The sequence below is a fragment of the Carya illinoinensis genome, chromosome 2 (genome assembly GCF_018687715.1).
Source record: "Carya illinoinensis cultivar Pawnee chromosome 2, C.illinoinensisPawnee_v1, whole genome shotgun sequence".
In the NCBI taxonomy this organism is placed as follows: Eukaryota; Viridiplantae; Streptophyta; class Magnoliopsida; order Fagales; family Juglandaceae; genus Carya; species Carya illinoinensis.
The window spans coordinates 37,141,912-37,163,872 of record NC_056753.1 but is presented as its reverse complement, the minus strand read 5'-3'; the positions used below and the strand labels follow the sequence as shown (position 1 = coordinate 37,163,872).

At 38.8% G+C, this 21,961-nt stretch overlaps 2 protein-coding genes across 4 annotated transcripts; both read right to left on the bottom strand.

The window, feature by feature from the left end:
* Positions 1-337: 337 nt before the first annotated feature.
* On the bottom strand, positions 338-4,972 carry LOC122301554 (protein NRT1/ PTR FAMILY 5.1). Of its 3 annotated transcripts, XM_043112955.1 has the most exons (4): positions 4,731-4,972; positions 4,192-4,409; positions 2,975-3,531; positions 338-1,444 (listed from the first exon to the last, which is right to left on the bottom strand). In XM_043112955.1, exons 1-4 carry the CDS (start codon positions 4,831-4,833, stop codon positions 565-567), a joined length of 1,758 nt encoding a protein of 585 aa, XP_042968889.1. In that variant the 5' UTR covers positions 4,834-4,972; the 3' UTR covers positions 338-564. The 3 variants fall into 3 exon arrangements, with proteins under 3 accessions (XP_042968889.1, XP_042968892.1, XP_042968891.1); XM_043112958.1 differs by lacking the exon at positions 4,731-4,972 and having other exon boundaries at positions 2,975-3,542; positions 4,192-4,329; XM_043112957.1 differs by lacking the exons at positions 4,192-4,409; positions 4,731-4,972 and adding an exon at positions 3,685-4,138.
* Positions 4,973-13,095: 8,123 nt separating this feature from the next.
* Positions 13,096-21,738, bottom strand: LOC122301553. Its single transcript, XM_043112954.1, has 4 exons — positions 21,262-21,738; positions 20,653-20,791; positions 14,330-14,393; positions 13,096-13,750 (listed from the first exon to the last, which is right to left on the bottom strand). Exons 1-4 carry the CDS (start codon positions 21,461-21,463, stop codon positions 13,616-13,618), a joined length of 540 nt encoding a protein of 179 aa, XP_042968888.1. The 5' UTR covers positions 21,464-21,738; the 3' UTR covers positions 13,096-13,615.
* Between the last annotated feature and the right edge of the window lie 223 nt (positions 21,739-21,961).

Sequence of the window (21,961 nt, the reverse complement as noted above, 5' to 3'; positions counted from 1 at the left end):
ATATAGAGTAAGTAGATGCTTGGAGAATGAGATGAGATGAGAATTTTGTAAATAGTAATGAAATAATTTTAATTAAGATATTTTATTGAATTCTGAGAATTAAATGAGAGAAAATTTTAATAAAAAAGTTTTTTATTAAAATTAATATTGTCATAATATAATTTTGGTTTTGAAATTTGAAAAAATAATATTATTTTTTATGTTTTAATTGGAAGCTTGAGAAAGTTATAATGATTATATAAAAAAAATTAAAAATTAAAAATTAAAAAGTATTTGTATTTGACTAGTGTTTGAGAGAAAAATTATGAGAAATTTTAAAATAAGATAAGATGAAATGTGTTTTCCAAACAAGCACTAATCACACACATCAACTCAGATTTAGATCACAACAATACCAAGCTAGTTTGCTTTACATATAGATTAATCTATATTCGAATTAGTAGACTGAAAAAAAAATAATGGTCCAACTGGTTGCAAATAGACCAATGTTATTACATACACACAAATATCTTACAGGAGTAGCTAGCATATATGTTTATACATCCTCACAATCATGCACCCTCTTTATACCTGTAACCCCAGAGGAGACATATCTAAGACTCTGCCCTCCATTTGAAGACAACCCTCCTTCACTTCTGTGATCTCCTTCTTGTAAACATATTTACTCGATGCCCACAAAAAGACCCCTAAATTAATTATGGATATGACCAGCAGGAACACGTAATAGTAATCCAAGTGACAGTCATTCAAATTGTCGCCTATCCAACTCTTCCCCCCATCCCTTCCTGTAATTTTATCCACCATTGTTACCAAAAAGCTATTCAAAAAGTTGCCAACACCAATCCCACTTGTGAAGAACGTTGTCCCAAGACTTTGCATGTTCTCTGGAGACTGATCATAGAAGAATTCTAGCAACCCAATTGCATTGAACACATCTGCGATGCCTAGTAGAACGTATTGGGGCAATAGCCAAAATATGCTCATAGGTACGATTTGCTTGGGACCTACTATGTGGTTCACTCTTATGACATGCATGCGCCTAACTTCCACAGCATAAGCAACTCCAGTGGCAATAACTTGTATGATAAATCCAATGCCCAGCCTCTGAAGAAGTGTGATTCCCCTAGAATTTCCGGTTCTCTGACGCATAAATGGTACAAAGTAACGATCATACATGGGCACAAAAATGAGCATGGAGAGAGTCACGAAGCTCCCTAGCGAGGCAGCTGGAATTTGGAAGTTGGGGCTCAGGCTTCGATTTAAGGTGGTACCTTGTTTGACAAAAAGAGTGTTGATTTGTGCCCAAATCGTGCTAGGAATTAGTGTTACAAGCCATATCAATATCATCCCCAAAATTAGCTTGGCTCCTTCTACCTGAGTCACTGTGCATGGTGGTCTTGAGGGGTCCAAGTTGGAATCTTTTATTGCAGCCTTGTCCAAGAACCTGGAGGATATATGTAAACTACCTTAATTAGTATTAATTAGTATATCATATCACGTTTGATCTCCGCATGCCTTATTATTCGATTTTTCATTGAATCATAATTTAAATGAAATTCGGATGATAATTTGATATGAAAGTTAAAAATTAAATAAAATAGTTATAATATTATTTTTTAACATTATTATTATTTTGAGATCTAGTAAAATTGAATTATTTATTATATTTTATATAAAATTTAAAAAAATTATAATAATTAGATAAAATAAATTGAAATAAATTCTAAATCCAAACTGTCCCTTATTCTTCAAAACTCTATTGATTAAAGTTGTGGTTAGGTGTCATCACTATTGGTTTTTCTTTTAAAATTTATTGGAATTTGGGACAATGGTGGGGGCATGCACAGCGCTGCCATCCCACGATAAGGCATCCTTCATCAGAAACAACTTGACACAAAGATCGATTGTGACAATTCATCACAGACGGGCAAAGGAAGCAGTGTACTGAAGGGTGCGCTTGAGGAGCTTTCTTCAAAGGACAAGGTTAGGGTGCAAACGAAATGTACACTTCAAATATACACATAAATGTAAATGGTATTTTCCTTTTTTCTAAGCATTTTTTAAACATACTTAATTATTAAGAAAATTTTTTTAACAAATCACTAATAGTTATTTTTTTAATTATTAAAATATATAAATGGACTCATTTAATAAGCATATTTGAGATTCGTGCTGTTATTTTTCTTCTTCAAATCAATGACCGCCAAAATCCTCATATATAGCGCCATGCACCCTATTCTTTGGAATTGGGTAGTACACCGGGTGCCAGTCCTGGCACCTAGGGTTCCAAAGTGACTTTGGGGTTTATGGACTAAACGCACGATGTCCTTAGATTCTATCTCACAATTATTTATCACGTTGGTGACGTAAAATCACTATTTATCTCAAAATTTTAAGTTAATGAAAAGAATATTTAATTAAATAGAATAAAATATATAGAGTCAAGATTTAAACTCATGACCTCTACTCTAATACCATATACAATCACCATTTATCCTAAAAACTTAAACTAATAAGAAAATATAAATTTAATTATTTGTATTATATTCTTAGTATATATATATCATTTTTTTTCTTTTCCTTTTGTGGGGGGTGGGGAATGGTAATAATGTTCTTACTTGGACAACTAAAAATTTATAGCATTCATGACGCTTCATGTACCAGCAACCTAGCAAGTTCTATCGTTTCAAAAGCTAAATTGGCAATTAATCGAGGGTCACTGTTATTGGATCATAAACAGAAACTTAATTTTTAAAGGAAAATATTTTAGTAAAAAAGAAATTATATAAATCTAAACCTACAAACTGATGTAGTACGTAAATTATAAAGTTATTTTTATTATAAAGTAGATCTAATGAATCTTATGATACCATATTAATTTATAGGTTTATCTTGTATAATCTTTTTGTGTTTCTAAAAGTTCTCATTTTTAAATAATTGAAAAAAAAAGGAGTAGCAATTTTACAGAGTTCACCTGAAAATGGTGGTGTGATGGACCTGTCTCTTGCCACTGCTTGTGTGATGCTGCAGCTCAAACTCATAAAGCTCTGAGGGGTTGTTAGGTAGTTGAAGCTTCCTATTTTTGAAGGCAGCAATAGGGACTCGAATCAAGTCCCTTGCAGGACTTTTAGTCTTCCTAACTTTGTGCCTGTAGATTGGGATCCCCATGTAGAAAATAAATAGGGACAGCAGAAGCCCGGCCGTAGGTATACCATAGCCTAATCCCCATCCAAGATTGTCTTGAATATAAACAAGGCCAAGAGTGGCAACTAAAGCGCCTAAGAAAGTGCTGAACATCCACCAGTTGAAGAATGAAACCTTGAGCTCTTTCTCATGGGGATTGAAATCATCAAACTGGTCTGCGCCAAAGGTGGATATGTTGGGCTTCGTTCCACCTGCCCCAATTGCTATAGTGTAGAGAGATAAGTAGAAGAAGGAAATCTGTGAAGTGGAGGCCTTGTTGCAGACTCCATTTGTACATGATGGCCTCAAGCTTTTGAGTGAAACTACCGTTGTCAGAAGCACCATCCCCTGTTGAGATACTAGTATAAGCATGATCAGCTAGTTTTACAAGAAACAAGACATTTGTTCATCATGCAGCTGGAAGTTACAATGCTTACGAAATCAGCTATAATGGGGAAATTTCAATTAAGTGACAATATGCTATTAATGTAAATTGCATGCCTGGATTAGTCTTTGTGAAGGCTAATCCATTTGTGAAGCCTAACCCAACTTCCAATTCAATACCATTTGTTGCTTCTGTTGATGAAATTTAGATCCCTAGCTATCAATGAGTAGAAACAATAATACTCGATATTTTAGTGTAAATTAAATTGTGGAGGTCTAGCTAGCATATTGAATCATAAGCTTCTAATCGACTACAAAATGGGCATCCTGCAAGCAAGTAGCCAATAAATCTAACTAGCTTTTGGACTTTGGATGGTCCCCCCGTGCAAAAACAATGAATCTTAATATCGGCCTTTTGGAGTAGGTAACCTAAGATATGGTCCAAACACATGGGGTGCATTAATTCCCTGCAGACTGGAAGATAAAGATAGTGAATATATAAATTCCTAATCAAGTGAAAGATTCCTTGAAAATATGGCTAGGAAAATTCTTTCTAGTTAGTTGGAACATTTCTTTAATATATAACGGATAAACATTCTTAGTGGGAAAATCATCATTATTTACCATGACGTATATGAGTGATGAGACGGCGAAAGTCCAGAAACGACCCGCGTAAGAATCTGCAATGTACGCACCAAGAATTGGTGTAATCCACACAGTTCCGGACCAGTTATTCACATCCCTTACTGATGAAACTGTGTCTTGATGAAGTTGGGTTGTCAAGTAATTCACCAAGTTGGACGCTATTCCGTTGAAGGCCATCCTCTCTAATGCCTCATAACCTGTAACATTGAACAAATTAAGACGAAGACTAGCTACATAACCCATTTGATCATTATAAACATATATATGCTACTACTAGAACAGTACTAAAACTTTCAATCTAGTGAGATATAGCATCGTAAATTACCATGCAATATTAGTACTCATGTAAGTAGCTTAACTATACATGAAACAATTTGGTGTACTTAGTTTTTGCAGGAAACCAGCTAGCCGGATCTTTAAAAGGTGCGTACATTTGCATTCGGCCGGAAGTTTATGTACAAGCTTAGCTAGGACCAAAAAGAGATGCTTGCAAAAACTGATGATATAGTATTACGTACCAATAAGGAAAGCGCAGGCTTTCCATTTCCCAGTTTTAGATGCAAGTACGGGGCGGCCACGAAGATCAACGGTGCCATCTTGGGTATAACCTTTGGCTTCCATAGATCAGAGATGCTTTTTGAACCCTGAAGAAACAAAGTAGGAGAAATAATATATATCTTGTGAAAGAGGAGCTAGCTAGAGACTGTATGCAGCTAGGATAGCGGAGGCGGACCAGTCCGTCTCCTTGTATAAGTAGGCAAAACTACTCTAATTACAAATTTATAATTAAGATATATGCAGCTTAATTAATTAATTAGCTAGCTAGCTGTACGTGACTACCGCGTTATCCTTTTGATATATATATATAGCCTTGGCCAGTATTAACTAGTTTTTTAAAAGGAAAATTTTATGTGTAGTCATTTTCGCGGACTCCTTTGCACACTTCAGTGATATGATTGGTTGTGTATTAAAAAAAAATTAATCCAGCCAATCATATCAGTGGAGTGCGCAGAGAGTGCGCAAAAATGACTATATGTAGCATTACTCTTTTTAAAATCTCTTAAAAAAATCTTTAAATGCTTCCAAGCTCTTTCACAGCATGCAGCTTCCTAGACACATAAGTAATAGGTATTTTCATACATTAATATGCATAAATTGTGATGAAGGGGATTTGGATGTATTAATGATGCTGAGTTGGTAGATTCTACGTTGATTGATATATAGTGCTGGACCATTTTGAAAAGGCAAATCAATACAAATATAACATAAAAATGTGTAAAGTTTTTGAATTTGGACTACATTACACACAAATCAGTATATATTTTAGCATAATTTTAGCCAAAGTATCAAATCGATCAATATATATGACTCTTGCGACCAGCTTCATAAATAAAATTCGGGAGGCTAATTGTTGGGGTTTGCTCCTTTTATCCCATATGGGTTGGGAGTGAAGGAAAAGCAAAGCACAAGGCCTATAAAAGGCGACTAATCCTAGTTGGTAAAATGCACAGTCAGAAGTTAGGTTAAAATTTTTTTATTCTAGTAAAATTCTTCTGTTATGGCTTTTTTTTGTAAAAGTGCAAGAAGTGAGAGTTAAAGTTTTGATAGCCATGAAGCTTTTGTGGGTGTCAAGGGATGATGAGAGAAATTGTATGATTATAACAATTTTTCACATAATAGATTTTCTTCTCTGGATATAGTGGTTTTTCTCCGGTTTAGGAGTTTTCACGTAAAATCTTGTATTGTTATTATTTCTCTATTTTTCTTGTTATTTCTGCAAATGGTAGATCTTGGGAGGTGAATTTGGGAGGTCTCAATTCCCAACAAGTGGTATCAGAACCTAGGTTCTTTTAGTGGGGTGGACCTTTGGTGTGATAGTGTAGATATGTATTATCTAATAAGGTTCTGTCTAGGAGATTGAAAATTTAAAGTGTGTCCATTATGACCCTCCAATATTTCCTTGGAGCTTACTTAGTAAGGTACTATTCATTTCTATGGTAAAAATTCATCAAAACGATGTAAGGAATGAGGTAGAAAAATTGGATTACACAAGACTTTGAAAGGCAAACCAACCCCTGAAGTCAGCAGTGATACTAGCGACTGGTGAAACGGCTAGTACAAGGAGCATATTTGGCAAGTTGCTCAAAGTTAGTAAGCGGAGATGCTAGTATTGATGTTAACGTTGTGTCTCTTTTCATGAAAAAATAGACATATATATCCTTATGGCATGTTGCTAATTCTCAAATGTGCCATGATAGAGGATGTATTAATATTAGTGGGTTCACAAGTTTGCACACATGCATTAGTTTGACATTGATGTAGGGTGTATGGTAAAAATTCATGTCGATGACTTATGAACTTGTAAGAAAGCCAAATATGGAAGTTACACCATAATTTTCAACAAAGTTGTCTTCGACGTGAGCCGAAGTGAAATGTTTGAATTTTTTTTTTTTTATTCTGAATGAGTATACTTTTATAGTGAAGCATGATAGCAGAAGTTATGAAAATTGTCATTGAGACAAAATTTGGCTATGTGACCAGCCAAAATTGCAAGGTGGAGATTGTTAGGATTTGCTCATTTTGTCTCACATGGATTGGAAGTGAAGGAAGAGCAATGCCTAAGGTCTATAAAATGAGGCTAATCCTTCTTGGTAAAGTGCACCAGTTAAAAACTTTTGACTATAGTAAAATTTATCTGTTGGCCTTTTTTGTAAAAGAGAAAAATGTGAGAGTTAAAGTTTTGATGGTGGGGAAACTTTTGTGGGTGTCAAGAGATAAGGAGAAAAATTGTGTGATTGTAACAATTTTTCACATAGTAGATTTTCTTTTATGAGTGGTATTTTTTTTCGGTTTAAGAGTTTTCACGTAAAATCTTGTATTGTTATTATTTCTCTATTTTTTTATTATTCCTGCAAATGATTAATCCTGGAGGTGAATTTGATAAGTCCAAATTCTTAACATGAAATTATATTCACATGCATGCTGATATTCATGAAGTCGATAACCCTCTGATCGATCATCCAGGCAGCAAATTACGAACATGCATGCAAAAAAGATATATAAAAAAAAAAAAAAAAAAAAAAAAAAAAAAAAAAAAAAGAAAAAAAAAATCTCTTACCCTTCATTAATATTAATATTGAGCCCGTAAACTATATATAATATATTGCTAATTTTTAGCTTGGCTTTGTGTTTGAGGCTTCTCTAGCTAGCGTATGCATATATACTCCTGATGCCATGATGATCAGAATCTTAATTCCGCATATAAATTTGGATCAAATTAAACAATCCTTGTCTAATTGAGAAAATCAAGTTCGGCTCGTGCGCGCGGCTCCAAGCTAGCTAGCTTGCTTGCACTGATATTATTAGGAACCCCCCACTTGCACCGACCGCACTATCTTCTATCTGTCCTTAATTTTGTCTTATTCACTACATGCTACTGATCGTCAATATCTACTCCGTTCTCGTCATCACTATTAAAGATCGAGATCGAGATCGAGGGATAGTTAATTTAGGAAGTTAACTCATTCTGCGTGGGTATTTAAATTTGCGTGGTCATGAATAAGTAAATTAATAAAGTAAGCCTGCAGGCAGCTGTAATGAGTTTAATTTACAACATTAATTTAGTACTATATACGTCACATGCATGCATGCATGCATCGATTATGATCTAGTACGTACTCGTGTATATATATTAATGCTGTTTAATTAATATTTGACTCGATCCCTAGCTATATATATATATATGCATGGTCGAGGAATACTATTATATATTATATATGCTTTCCTGATGAATTTTGTGCACAGGGTACTACTGAAATTTAGAGTAATTATTTGATGCCCTGCATGTTGGTACCAAAAAACTGGCTGCTAGCTAGGACTTAATTCGCATGACTTCATGAATTATTTATGCAGGCCATCTGCTAAAAGAATTTGTGTAATGGTACGATATATTGTCTTTGGTTCATTAATTGATCCAACTCTCAAATCTTGCTCACAGTACTACTACTGTAGTGGCGTAATCAATAAAATTTTAAAAACGTTTCCTATCAGTTAATTATATATTTAATTTTCTCGCTGAAATGGGGTAGTGGTTAAGGTTGCCATCAATATTCCAACTCGATATCACATAGTACCGTACGTAGATCGAGCATGTTTGAAATGGGGATGGAAGGCAATGGACCTTAATAAATGGGCTAGGTGTTTGCTGATGAAGCCTTGCCAGGGCATTGCCGCCACCCCCCCCCCCCCCCTAAATAGACATGGTCCATGGACGAATCATTCTTGGTTTGAATGTGGGATACTGATCTTTTACGAATCTTCAGCGAAAAAGAATCTATGCGATCATAAATACAATGCCACTGTCTTGAAGGTGCAACGACTGCCCGAATGGTCGCTTTCCATCGATCGTATGTGGACGTGGACATAAAGTTACAGCTTTGCTGGCATGCATGCAGGCCCCGCCTAAGAACACTAGCCATAATAATGAAGGTTTATGCATATATTTGATATCTGTCTTGGACCTTTCACCTCGACTTTGCTCGATCGGGCACCCAATGCAATATTTAACTAGGGAAGGTCATAATTCATTCAATGTTGATTGTTCCACGCCTGCAGCACGCATATCCTTGATCAATATTATAATTACATGGATCGTACAGTACTGCTGCTCGCCATATTGTCATATGTATCGACAGCCTAAACATATATATATATCATGACAGAGAGTTTTAGGCCCTATATATTAACTTCGTGTTTTTTGTTCCCCATTTTAAATAATGCGCACGCGCATAATGAGATACATCGATCCACCCACTGATCTAGATCTATATATATATATATATATAGTTTCTTGAGTACTAAGGTACCATATAATTTTTTAATAACTAATACACCATTGGAACTTATATTGGACAAGAATAGACTATTTCCAATGCGTAAACGGTAAAATGGGTTTGCATATGCATTAATGCTATTAGTTGTTGCATGGCATCGAGGGCAAATGGCATCTGCAACAAGCAGCACAGTATACAGATCACTGATCTCCGGTCTTACTCTAGTAGGGCCAATGGTCCAAAGAATAGGTAGGCATCTTTGGATTCCCTCTAATTTGTGGCCAGAAGGAAAGAGACCGAACACTACTATATTTTGATCACGTCTCGATCGTCTTAATGGGAGACCAAGACTTTTTGGCAATATGCCCCCCACCGCCCAAAAAACCAGGAAAAAAAAAAAGCCCCACCATATATATTGGTTGTTATGAGGCTCTCCCCATCTCCAAAATGATGTCCAATGAGGGTGGATGAATTATTAGATCACAGAGGCCTATCCAACATTGAGAGCTACGTGGGATCGATGACAAGCCTTCTCTTTGTCGAACCCACAAATGTGTAAGTTCAAAAAGGATGCCTAGAGACAAGAAATAACAGAAAGCTAATTGGTTGTCTTTACTGTTAAATTCAAAATGGCCGGCGGAGTCTAATGGAGGGATGCATGGTATATTCCCTTTCAATGTGCATGAGGTAATATCATTTGTTGAGAATATATATATATATATAGATAGATAGTCAAAGAGATATCTTCTAAAACAAAAAATTAATTACCTATGAATTAAGTCCAACAAATTAAGCAGATGCGTGAATATTTTTTATTTATCTGAATTGATAATTATCGAAGTAGACAGTACTGTTGTTCCTATATAATAATGCATTAATTTGCTTGCTCCGATCCACTCATCGTAGAATTGCTATTGGACGTTCAATATTAATATTTAAAGGGGGTGACAAGGAGATGTCATGTTGAGCTGCGCAGTAGTACCGCATGCAACTTGCATGAATGATCCTGACAAGGTCGTGACCTAGTTGTACTATTAACGAATTCAACATTCACTTACAGCCAATCCAATCCAATCCAAGCTAATAATTATGAAAAAAAACAAAAAAAGCTTTTGTGGTGTCATTAATGCACCATATATTTTGAAATTAAATTTTAAATTTTATGATTTTTGTATTGAAGAAGTTTTTTAATAATTGTTCGATCTCAAGTATTTTCTTAAAAATAAAGAGGAAGAAGCCCTTGCCCCTTGGGTGAACTTATGTTCTCCCTCCGTACGGACAAGGATAACAACATGCATATATATATATATATATATATATATATTTGCACCAATGGAACCAACAAAAAGTAATGCGACTAAATAAATGTGCCGGCGACCGAGAAGGTATATATATATATATATATATGATTCAGACAATTTTGGAATCTTAATATGATCATGAATTGTAGAACTGGACGATTAGGAATACTGGAGTAGTAGAGTGAGAATGTGGTAGCTAGCTAGGTCAACGTTGAGAGCTGCTATATACAGTCGTGTTATACAGTCGGGGCACAGTCGTTGACGCCACGTCGGTTTATTTAAGAAAAAAAAAAGAAAGACGACGCGCGAAATAAGAAGGAAAATAAACTCGAAAACAGTTTGGGTTCATCTTGCTTTCTGGTTCCCTCGTGCCTCGTGTTCGATCATCTGGAAGCTCCGTTGGCCGTCTGCTTCTCCATCGTCGTGCTCGTTTGAGCTGCTTCCATCGTTTTAGTAGCATAGAAGCTCTGTATACAAGAGGAAGAAGTGCGCCAGAAACAGTAACCGAAACCGAAAGTCTGAAATAGAGTTCCGCTTTGGGATTCTGGGACCGTGGTCTCCATTTTTTGTGCGTATTTTCATGTGGTCTTCTGCGGTATAACAAAATCCCCACAACCAATTGAAGAAGAGTTCACGAGTAATAAACCCAGATAATTTCCCTCATTTTCCCACATTCATTGGAAGGAGGGAGACTGCATAAAGACAAGTATTCGCATAGCTTCTTTTGAAGCCAACTCGAAGATGTTCGTCACCGTGCCTTCGGTGTGTGCACGGTGATGGATTGTAATACATGGTAATAAATTGCACACCGTAGGGCAAATCCTCTTAATGACATATTATGCCTTAACGATTATTTTCATTGAACGAGAAAGCTATAAAAGCTATAAGAACTTTTGAACTCAATGTTTAGATCTACAGCCCTCAACATTTTTGCACAAGATGACTAAAGTTTCACTAGATGAGGTTGCATCATCCTTGTGCTTAATCATACCAGAATCCACAAGAACGGGAACCTCTGCAGCAAGCCACGGTGCAAGACACAAGCAGAGTGCATGCGCTATGCCAAACCCAGGACAGTTCTTCACCCAAAGCAGCTGGAAATGCACGGTCAAGCAGATCTTCCCCCCTCTATACATCTTTTGGGTCTTGCCGTCGAGCTGGGGGAGCTCGAGCTCGGGGGTGGTGGAGGGGGTTGTGAATGTACCATCATTTACCGGTCCAACGAGTCCCCTCGGGATTGGCTGTGGAGATCCGAAACCAATCATTCATCTGGGTGTAGGCGATCAAAGCCTTGTACTCCTCCTTCAACCTCTGCGTCCATGCCCTGTTACAGAAAACTGCAGCCATGGCCTTCAACGTAATGGAGTCTTCTTTAATCTCGCATGAGCATCAACACCCACTTCCCAAAACCGGCAATCCAGAAGTTCAAATTTCTGATAATTTCACTCCAGTAAAAGAGTATCCCAACGGCACTCGTTACGGGTTTCAAGCAAAATTCCTGATTGTGTACAGGGCATCTACGTTCGGAACAAAGGGTCTTTTTTCCTTCACGTTCTGAAGTCTTCACGTTCTGGAGTCTTCTTTATTCTCCTTCACGTTCTGGAGTCTGGGCAGCAGAACAAATGAAAACTCACAAAAATCAAAACGCTGCGTTTTGTTTTTTTGCCAACTCAACAGTCGTTTGCACGGCGCTTGAGGCAGGCGACTGTATTAAGCATTTCTGATATATATATACATGAACAAAGGACCTCACCTACAGTGGCTGCAAATTCATTACTTCCAATTGAAGTTTATATAAAGTTGTCATGCTGAGTCACAGATCACCCTACGACACAAGATAACCTAGCTGGTAGCTAAGCCCAGGAAATTAAATAAAGGGCGTTTAGACTTGAATCCCAGCGCGCGCGCGCGCGAGAGAGAGAGAGAGAGAGAGAGAGAGAGAGAATTGTACGCTTAAAACATCCTGCTTAAAACATTTTCTGTTTTCAAATTATCAGATATTGTACGCTTTACATCCCAAATTATTACTAATTTTCAAAGTGTCACGCGCACTCCATTAACTATTAAGTCCGAATAGGTAAAGAAGTCCATTTCCCAAACCTCGGGGAGGGGGAAATACACTTCTATGCCCCCGCGCCTACGGGCAAAAATAAGTTGGAATGGCGTTACTTCGACTTAACATAAGTTTGGGCTTAAAAACTGGCTTAGTCACAGAAATCCAAGTGGTCAACTTTGGACATTTTTCAGCTTTTAATGGACTTGTAGGAACTAAGGCCTTGTTGGTTAAACAAGCTATCTCAATTTTTCACACTCTCCCATAAAATATAATATACAATTTAATTTTTTCTTATCTCAAAATAAAAATTATATTAAAAAATTATATTATAATAATATTTTATTTAAATCACTAAACGAGGCGAAATCTCATTTTTTTCAGAAACTGATCCTGCAAAAATCGGGTGCTAATTATCGATGCTTCCGATCCGTTACTAGAAAAAGAGAAATTTAGCTCTATTTTGTGTCTTCTAAAATCCGAATCCTGTGTTTGTCACCACCAATTCGCTCCAATATCAACGACTTCAACCTACACCATTTTACAAATTGAAAAGCATATTTCCCCAGTTAGGAAGATCAGCACACGCACCTAACTTTCGTGTATTAATTCGATTAGGACAAACAGAATACAAACAGAATTATAGAGACTTCTGCATAAAAGTAGTCCCATATAATTGATGGAAAATCTGCAGAACTAATGCAACCGACTCAAGCATCACTCTATATTCTTCCATCATATAAACATGTTTTGGACCCCTAGAGAATTATAGGGGCCATCAACTGAATGGATGAAAAAAATCACGAATATGTGAGAGTATCAATAGCTTACAAGTACCTGAGGACGAGAATTTCCAAACTATACTTGAACTACATTGTATTCCATCAAAGCAGAAGCCTTGCATACACCTCATGTGACTGTTTTACTAATTACCCATCAGAGCCAAACAACAGGATGATACCATGAAGCAACTAACTGCAAAGACGGCAAATGGTGTTGAGATTGAAGTCCACAGAATATGATCCTACGAAGGACCTCCATTAGACAATCTAAAAGACATTATCAAGCACCTTGATGGTTTTACGTATATAATTGGGAATGGAATGCTACTTACTCCAGTATTCATGAGGAGTATCCTATTGTGACTATACAATGAAAATTGAAGGGTTGGTCTGCCTTGATTGCTTATGCAAAATGTTGTACAATATCTCTTCCATCTACTCTAACTGTTCACCTGATTCAACCTCTTCCTCTTCCAGTTTATAGGCATCAATCTCTGCAAAGTATTGCCTCTGCTGCTTAATGAAGTCTTGGGGCAATTCATGGTTCGAAACATCTACACGACACTGCTTCTGCAGATATATCACAGGCCAATTGGAAGTATAGCTAATTATTTACTAATGTACATTCTTATTGAAACCTGATTTAAGATGCAAAAGCTAAAACAAGTAAGAATTGCAGTCTTGCAGAGACAAAACAGACTTAACAGTACATGGCATAATGCAGTAGTTAACTACACTTCAAATACTTAAATACAGTGAAAATCTCCGTGAAATATCTCCCCAGTTTCAGCACTAAATGTTTGGATCTTTTTATACAGCATATACTCTGTAATGTGTGACAAACATAGCATAACTCATAGTACCAAAAAAGTCTGCACCACTTTAGACGGTATACTTTTTGATGAAGTGATAAGTGAATAAACAGGGAGGGGGGACCCGCTAAAAAAATCAGTTGCATTACAGTAAGGTGAAGAACCAAAATCCCATACGATATAAGCCAAATTACTTTAGTCTGACATTAGTGTTTGACTATTGAAGTGAGAGAGTAGAAACAGGTCCAACATCGATGATAAAACAAAAAAAAAGGGGTGGAGACAGTATATCATGCCCAAAATAAAAAGAAATCCATGACAAAGCGTTTAAACAAACCTTTTTAGAAGGTGCGATACTTGCTTCTGATTGACCTTTGTCTCTATCTTTGTTTACTCTTTTCCTAATACGAAGGCAAAGGACATTCACAGTGGTGTTAATAAACATTATGCACGTTAATGAAAAAAACATGATCACAGTCAGGGAAAATCAGCCCCAACGGCGATGAAAATAGAATATCGATAAAGAAATACAAAGTAGAAGAAGAATATTACAAAACAATATACAACAAAAAAATGCTCAGTCATTTTGCTTGTAGATATTAGTGTCCATTCTGCCAATCTTTAATCTGACTTCCATTCTCTATTGAAGATATCAGATCTATTTGAAACAATTGATTACTTTTTGAATCGTTTTCTTCACTTGGATGGCTTGGTCGAGAGAGATAGTAATAGAGGCTAAACTGATAGTGCTTGCGAAGGAGGGAAGTAATCTGCGTATCTCAGAGCAGGGGTGGAAGGTGAGACATGAGATGCTGGTGGGTCGTAATACGTCATTGTGGTTCGTCAAAGTGCTAGAGGAGTGCCCGAGAGGGGGGAAGAAGGAGGTGTACTCAGTGGTTAGGGAGGGCTATCGAAGCTTTGTCGTTCAACGATGTGAGAATAATCGGGGTCTTTTTTATCGATAGCAGAGTACAGTCAGGCAGGAAGAAATTGTCTACTCTGTTTCCCTGCAGGTGACGATGGGTGGGGTTGGAGAAGATTGATGGAAGTTGTATTGGAGATAGTCCAGCCTTCAGGATTAAGGGGTGGTCCCGTCGGTGGGGTAAAGGTTAGCAGAGTGGAAAGGGGGGCGAATCATGCTATTCGATCCTTTAAGGAGTTGCTCACGGCGGCAAGGTCCAGTCACACGCAAATAAGGGGCGAAGGAGGAGAAAGTAACTCTAACAAGGTGGTGTGTCGAGCTCCTCACCTGGTACGGGGTGCAGAGGATGGGAGGATGCTACATGGGCAGGTGGAAACAAGCAGACGACTGATGGAAATGCAGGGACAGTTGAGGAAACTGCAGAAGGAAATGGAGGAGGTACTCTAGCACGTCGTGCTGAATAAGGAAAGTGGAGGGAAAATGCATGAAGGATGGGGGAGAAACGGATGGGGCGCAGGGTCTAATAGAGGGGATGGGCCTTTGTGGACTAAAAAGGTTGGGCCTCTAACTCAACCCAATGGTGGGAAGGTTGGGCTTTACTGGAGTAAAAAGGCGGGGGCTCATCCTCAGCCTCATTCTAAAGGAGCCATGAGTAGGGCCCAGCCCAAGAGAGACGTCGATCAGCCCTGTTTGGAAAGCAGCAAAACTGGGACTGGGCCTGGACTTTCCCAGCCCAGCCCTGCAGTGCAAGACAAAAGTCCTACGATTAGGGCACAGGAAAGAAGCCCGACCCTACGCGAGGGCTCCAACAAACGTGTACCAGACATGGTGCCGCGAAGCTCACCGACGGTGGAAAGGATGACGGCGAGCCCACAGACAATGCCGACGGTGGTAGTGGAGAATTCTGACGAGGCCCGATGGTGCGGAGGGATTTGTGTGAATCGAAGGAGCAGTTGGGGGGCTCGCCAGCAAGTTTGGAGGGTCAATCTCAGTCAAAGGAGGGTCAGATAGAGTCAATAAGTCTAGAAGAAATGGGCTTGGTGCCGATGGAGGATCCTGCTTGAGTTGTCCTGGATTCTAAGATGGAAGAGGAAGAGGGGGAGGGATCCAAAGATGTAAGGCTGTCGGTGGATGGCGACTTGGTGTTCCCTGATGTCTATGGACAATTGGGGTTGGATGATATCTCGTTGGTAGATGATATACAGGGAACTCAGATCTGTAGGAGGGAGGAACCAGTACCTTTGAACTTTTTCTTTCCGGTTCAATCGAAAGTGTCAGACTGGGTCTTTCATAAGGTGAGGGAGATTCAAAAATTCATAAGGATTGAGTATGACGGCTACGGAGAGCAATTCATGGCACTGCTCACAGCAATCGAGGCAGGCCATAATCAAAAAATTAAAGGTGAATCGAAGAAACATCGGGAATTCAGAAGATTGACTTGGTCGATGAAGGGCAGTTCTAGCAAGGGTAGAGTGAAAGGGAAGGGGCCGGCCATTCCCCAATGAAGCCTAAGATTGTGTCGTGGAAAGTCCGTGGGCTAAATGAGGTTAATAAGCGTCTGCGGATTAGGAACATGCTCTAGGAGTGGAAGGCTGATATTGTATGCTTGCAAGAGATAAAATTGAAATTGATCAATAGAAGAATTGTGAGGAGTTTATGGAGAGAAATTCATGTGGATTGGGCATATTTGGCCTCTAACGGGGCGTCAGGAGGGGTTGTGGTAATGTGAGAGAAACGGGTAGTGGAGAAGATGGAGGAGTTTACTGGACAGCATACGGTAGCATGTTCTTTTAAGTGTGTTGCCGATGACTTTCTTTGGGCTTTTGCAAGTGTTTATGGCCCTAATGTAGACACGGATAGAAAATTTCTGTGGGAAGAACTAGCTGGGGTTCATACTTGGTGGGAACTTCCATAGTGCATAGGGGGAGATTTTAATGTTATTAGATTTCCAAGTGAAGTTGATGGAAGTAGAAGATTGAGGCCAGCCATTGAAGAGTTCTCGGAATGTATCTTTGATCTGAATTTGGTGGATTTGCCACTAGTCGGGGGTACTTCTACTTGGGCTAACAATCAGTCTTGGTCTCGACTAGATCCTTTCTTAATTTCACTAAAATGGGAAAGTCATTTCCCGGATGTATGGCAAAAGTGTATGCCCCGTATAGGCTCAGACCATTGGCCTATTATGCTGGATTGTGGATATCTTCATAATGGTTGCCGGCCTTTTAAATTTGAGAATATGTAGTTAAAGTCGGAAGGGTTTGTGGATAGGGTCAAATAGTGGTGGTCTTCCTATTAGATCCAAGGCACGCCTAGTTTCATTTTTGCTGGCAAACTAAAAGCACTCAAAAGAGACTTAAGAGTGGAATTTGGAGTCATTCGAGAATGTAGGGGAAAACACAAAAATAAAGTTGTTGAAAATTCAGAGCTCGAGAGGCTGCAAGCGACACACCCACTTTCCCAGGAAGAATTAGCATGGAATGCAGAGTTGAATGCAGATGTTGAGAGGATGATACTATTAGAAGGGGTGTCATGGCATCAAAAGTCCAGGGTATTATGGTTGCAGGAAGGAGACGGAAACACAAGGTTTTTTTCACAGAATTGCAAACTCGTATAGGAGAAATAACAACATTGAGATGCTGAAAATAGATGGTGTGGAATGTAAAGATGAGCAGGTAATCCACAATCATGTAGTAGACTTCTATGAGAATCTACTAGCAGAGCAAGTGGGATGGCAGCCCCCATTTAATGGGTTGGTATTTAATACTATCAAGCCAAGTGATGTGTTCTGATTGGAGAGGGAATTTGAGGAGTTAGAGGTTTATGACATAGTGAGGAAAATGGCTAGGAATAAGGCTCCAAGACCGGATGGATTCTCTATGAGATTCTTCCAAGATTGTTGGGAAGTGATAAAATGAGGACCTAATGAAAGTGTTCCATGAGTTTTTCTTGGCTAGAAAGTTTGAAAAAAGTCTTAACACCACATTCCTTGCACTGATACCTAAGAATGTGAGGGCGATGGAGATTATGAAATATCAGCCTATTAGTCTAGTGAATGAGGTGTACAAGATAATATCTAAAGTTCTTGCAAACAGATTGAGCGAGGTGGTGGGAAAGATTGTTTCGAACCCTCAAAATGCTTTTGTAAAAGGTAGACAGATCCTGGATGTGGTGCTTATTGCGAACGAATGCCTCGGTCGCAGAATGAAGGCCGGGAACACGGGGATCTTGTGTAAACTTGACATGGAAAAGGCATATGATCATGTCAACTGGAAATTCCTTATCCATTTGCTTAAGAGATGTGGTTTTGGGGAGCGATGAGTGAAGTGGATCCATTAGTGCATATCTACGGCAAAGTTCTCCGTATTGATAAATGGATGTGCAGTGGGTTTCTTTCATAGTTCACGCGGGTTGAGACAAGAGGACCTCCTATCACCTTTATTGTTTGTTGTAGTCCTGGAGGCTCTAAGGAGGATGCTCACGGCTCTGGTTACCAATGGCTTTGTAAACGGATTCCCAATTGGATCCCTGGATAAGGACATGATTAATATTTCTCATCTACTTTTTGCAGATGATACTCTTATCATGTGTAAAGCCGAGCAGAATCAGATGCAAGCTCTGAAGGCCCTGCTCTTTTGTTTTGAGGCAGTGTCCGGGTTGAAGTTGAACCTTGAGATATTAGACTTGGTATCATTCGGGGATGTCTCAAACACTCGTCAGTTGGCTAGATCGTTGGGGTGCAAGATAACGTCATTACCTATGACTTACTTGGGACTTCCACTGGGGAGTGCCTCAAGGGTGTTGTCGGTATGGGATATTGTGATTGAGAAAATTGAGAGGAGATTGGCGGGATGGAAGAAAATGTATTTGACGAAAGGTGGAAGGACCACTTTGATAAAGATTACACTCTCAAACTTACCTACTTATTTTTTATCTCTCTTCCCAATACCGGAGAGTGTGGCGGCTCGTATTGAAAAACTCCAACGTGATTTCTTGTGAGGGTGTTTGGGGGAGGAGTTTAAGTTCCATTTAGTCAAGTGGGAGCAGGTTTGTCGTCCTATCTTGGGGGGAGGTTTGGGGGTTAGAAATCTAAGGGTGTCCAATCGAGTGTTATTAAGAAAATGGTTGTGGAGATTTGCAAAGGAACCTAACTCTTTATGGAGGATGGTGATTGCGAAGAAATACAGTGTTCTATGAGGGGATTGGTGTACTAGAGAAGTAAGGGAGGCGTATGGCGTCGGGTTGTGGAAACACATTAGAAGAGGGTGAGATGTGTTTTATCGCTTTGTTAAGCTATAATTGGGTGTGGGATCTAGGATAAAATTCTGGAGAAATGTTTGGTGTGGCGATAGGGCTTTACAAGATTTATATCCTTCCCTCTTCCAGTTAGCAAGCGCAAAAGATGTTTCAGTAGTAGAAGTTATGGAGTTATCAGGGGGACACATTCACTGAAACATTAGTTTTAGTAGGGCGGCACAAGATTGGGAAATAAGTAGCTTTGCAAATTTTTTCAGCCTCATATATTCCATTAGGCCAAGTAGACAACATGAAGATGTTATGTGATGGACTCTAGCAGGCAAAGGCAATTTTTCTGCTCGGTCGTACTATAAGGCCCTTACTATAGAGCCCAATGCAAAGTTTCCTTGGAAAAAGATTTGGAGAAACAAGATACCGCCCAAAGCTTCTTTCTTTGTATGGACTGCTTCCTTGGGGAAGATTCTTACCATAGACAACTTGAGAAAAAGGAGGATTGTTATTGCAGAGTGGTGTTGCATGTGCAAAGGAGGGGAGAGTCGGTAAACCATCTCTTATTGCACTGTGATACAGCCGGGATTCTCTGGAATGAGGTATTCGTTCGACTAGATATGGCGTGGGTTATGCCGAAGACGGTGGAGGCAGCTTTGGCTAGCTGGCCAAACTTAAGCGGTAGGCAACCAATCAAAGCAATTTGGAAGATGGTCCCTCTATGTATTATGTGGTGCTTGTGGCAGGAGCGCAATGAACGGACATTCGAAAACCAGGAGAAATCGTTAGAGGAGCTAAAAGTTTTATTTTTCAAAACTCTTTGTACTTGGGCTATTGCTATGGATTTAAATGGCATGGCCCTCCATGATTTTCTTGTCTCTAATGTGCCTACCTAGTTAGGGCATCTGAGTTGTGTAACCGGATTTTGCCATTTTTTTATCAATATAATTTATTTATTCATCAAAAAAAATATACAACAAAAACAGAGCATTGTGTATTTAAAGTTCTTCATTCAAGAATCGCATCTAACAAAACTAATAGAGATTTTACTTAAAATAAATAATAATAGAAATAATAATGGTGACTTCACTTTATGGGGATGCATAAGACTTATATTTTTAAGTCCCCAAGTCTGCCTCCAGTTTTTTCTTTACAATTAAGTCCCCAAGTCTTCATATTCCATAAATCACAAGTTTCCACCGGTCAGCATACCTCTAAAAGATTGGATTTGAAGAAATAATATAGATAATTCAAAAACAAAAGATCATACAAATATTAATCATGTAGGTCATCTATGGGTTCTTTCCAAAATAGCAAAAAATCCATCATGTCATGTATTGCCCAAAGTAGTTCAGTGAATAAAAATTAGGAAATTTTTCAGGCATTCAAACTCAAACCAGTTGTCAAACCATCATGTAATCAGAAGTTGTCAAAGATTAATTGAAATGAACACAGATTACAGAAAGACCATACGAATGAAAAATGTTGTGATTTACCGGATAGTCTGCTGGGTCTTTACTGCAGGAGGGCAACTCGAAGGTGCAGCAATTGATCTCGCTTTACCGTTCTGTTTATCTGTAGTCTTTCGTCGACCATATACTGAACAAGTCTCGGATATCTCACAAGTACCAATACCTAAATCCCAGAGGATACGTTCACTAAGTTGCAGAATCAGAATATATAGGTTGCAAAACAGCGTCACAAAACAAGGACAATGTTGATGAGCACAAGAGAGGGCGAAACACCCGAGGAATTCGTGATATAAGCACGCTAGTATCAAAGAGACCCTTCAAATATGCGTACAAACTCGGTACGAGCAGCAAAAGTCCCAACAATTAAGCTAAACAAACAATTCCAGCGAGGAATTCCTAAATATCAAAATATGTTCACTAGATAATTCATCGTCTAAACTAGTAAATAAATTTCCCCAAACCAAAAATCCAATCTCAGATAGCTACCAACAATGTGTAAGAACAATGACTGGGTCAATTCAAACTCCAAAATCACGTAAAAATAGTAGAAAGCTAAACCCTAGTGTAGAATCGCGAATGCAATGCAGATAAACAAACAAACAAACAAAAAGAGGAGATGAAGAGGACAATAACCGTGAACTGAGGAAGCATTGAGCGACTGTGGCGGAGGAGAAGAAAAGGAGGTAGGGTCATCCTTGTTGAAAGCGTGGAAAACATTGGCATGACGGGAAACGGGGAAAGGGGTTGAGAGAGTGAGAACTGTAGATGGGATAGTGAGGTTGGTAGAGTCGGAGAGGGGTATTCTGAGGGCTTGGCGACGTTTCTTAGCACCCATTTCTACGAATCTTGATTTATTTCATTAATCAGCTCCTAAAACTGTCTGCGATTGTGAGCATCTCTGTCTACTATTAAATTGTTAGAGACTAGAGTAGGAGAGAGGGAGAGAGAGAGAGAATTTTGGAGGAAGCTAATAATGGAGTGGCGGGAAGTTCTGAGTCAAGGAAATTGGGTCGAACTCACCTTGAGAAAGAGAGAGAGAAAGGGAGGGAGGACTCAAAAGGAGGGGGGATTGGGATGTGACTGTGGGTGGCGTCCCAGGCACGCAGAGTGGCCTACTCTTTTAATAGGCTGCAGGCTTCACTTTGGGCCTTACTACTTCCCGTAGTGGCCCACGACGGAGCTGGCCTGACGTCTTGTTATCCATCCACCTTCAATTCATTTGGGCCATACTATTGTTTTCGCAGACCACCCCTTCCAATATCTTCTTTATGATTTCATTTTAAAACCACTCTAATTTTTACTTTTTTTCAAAGACAAGTAACAGGTGGTACAA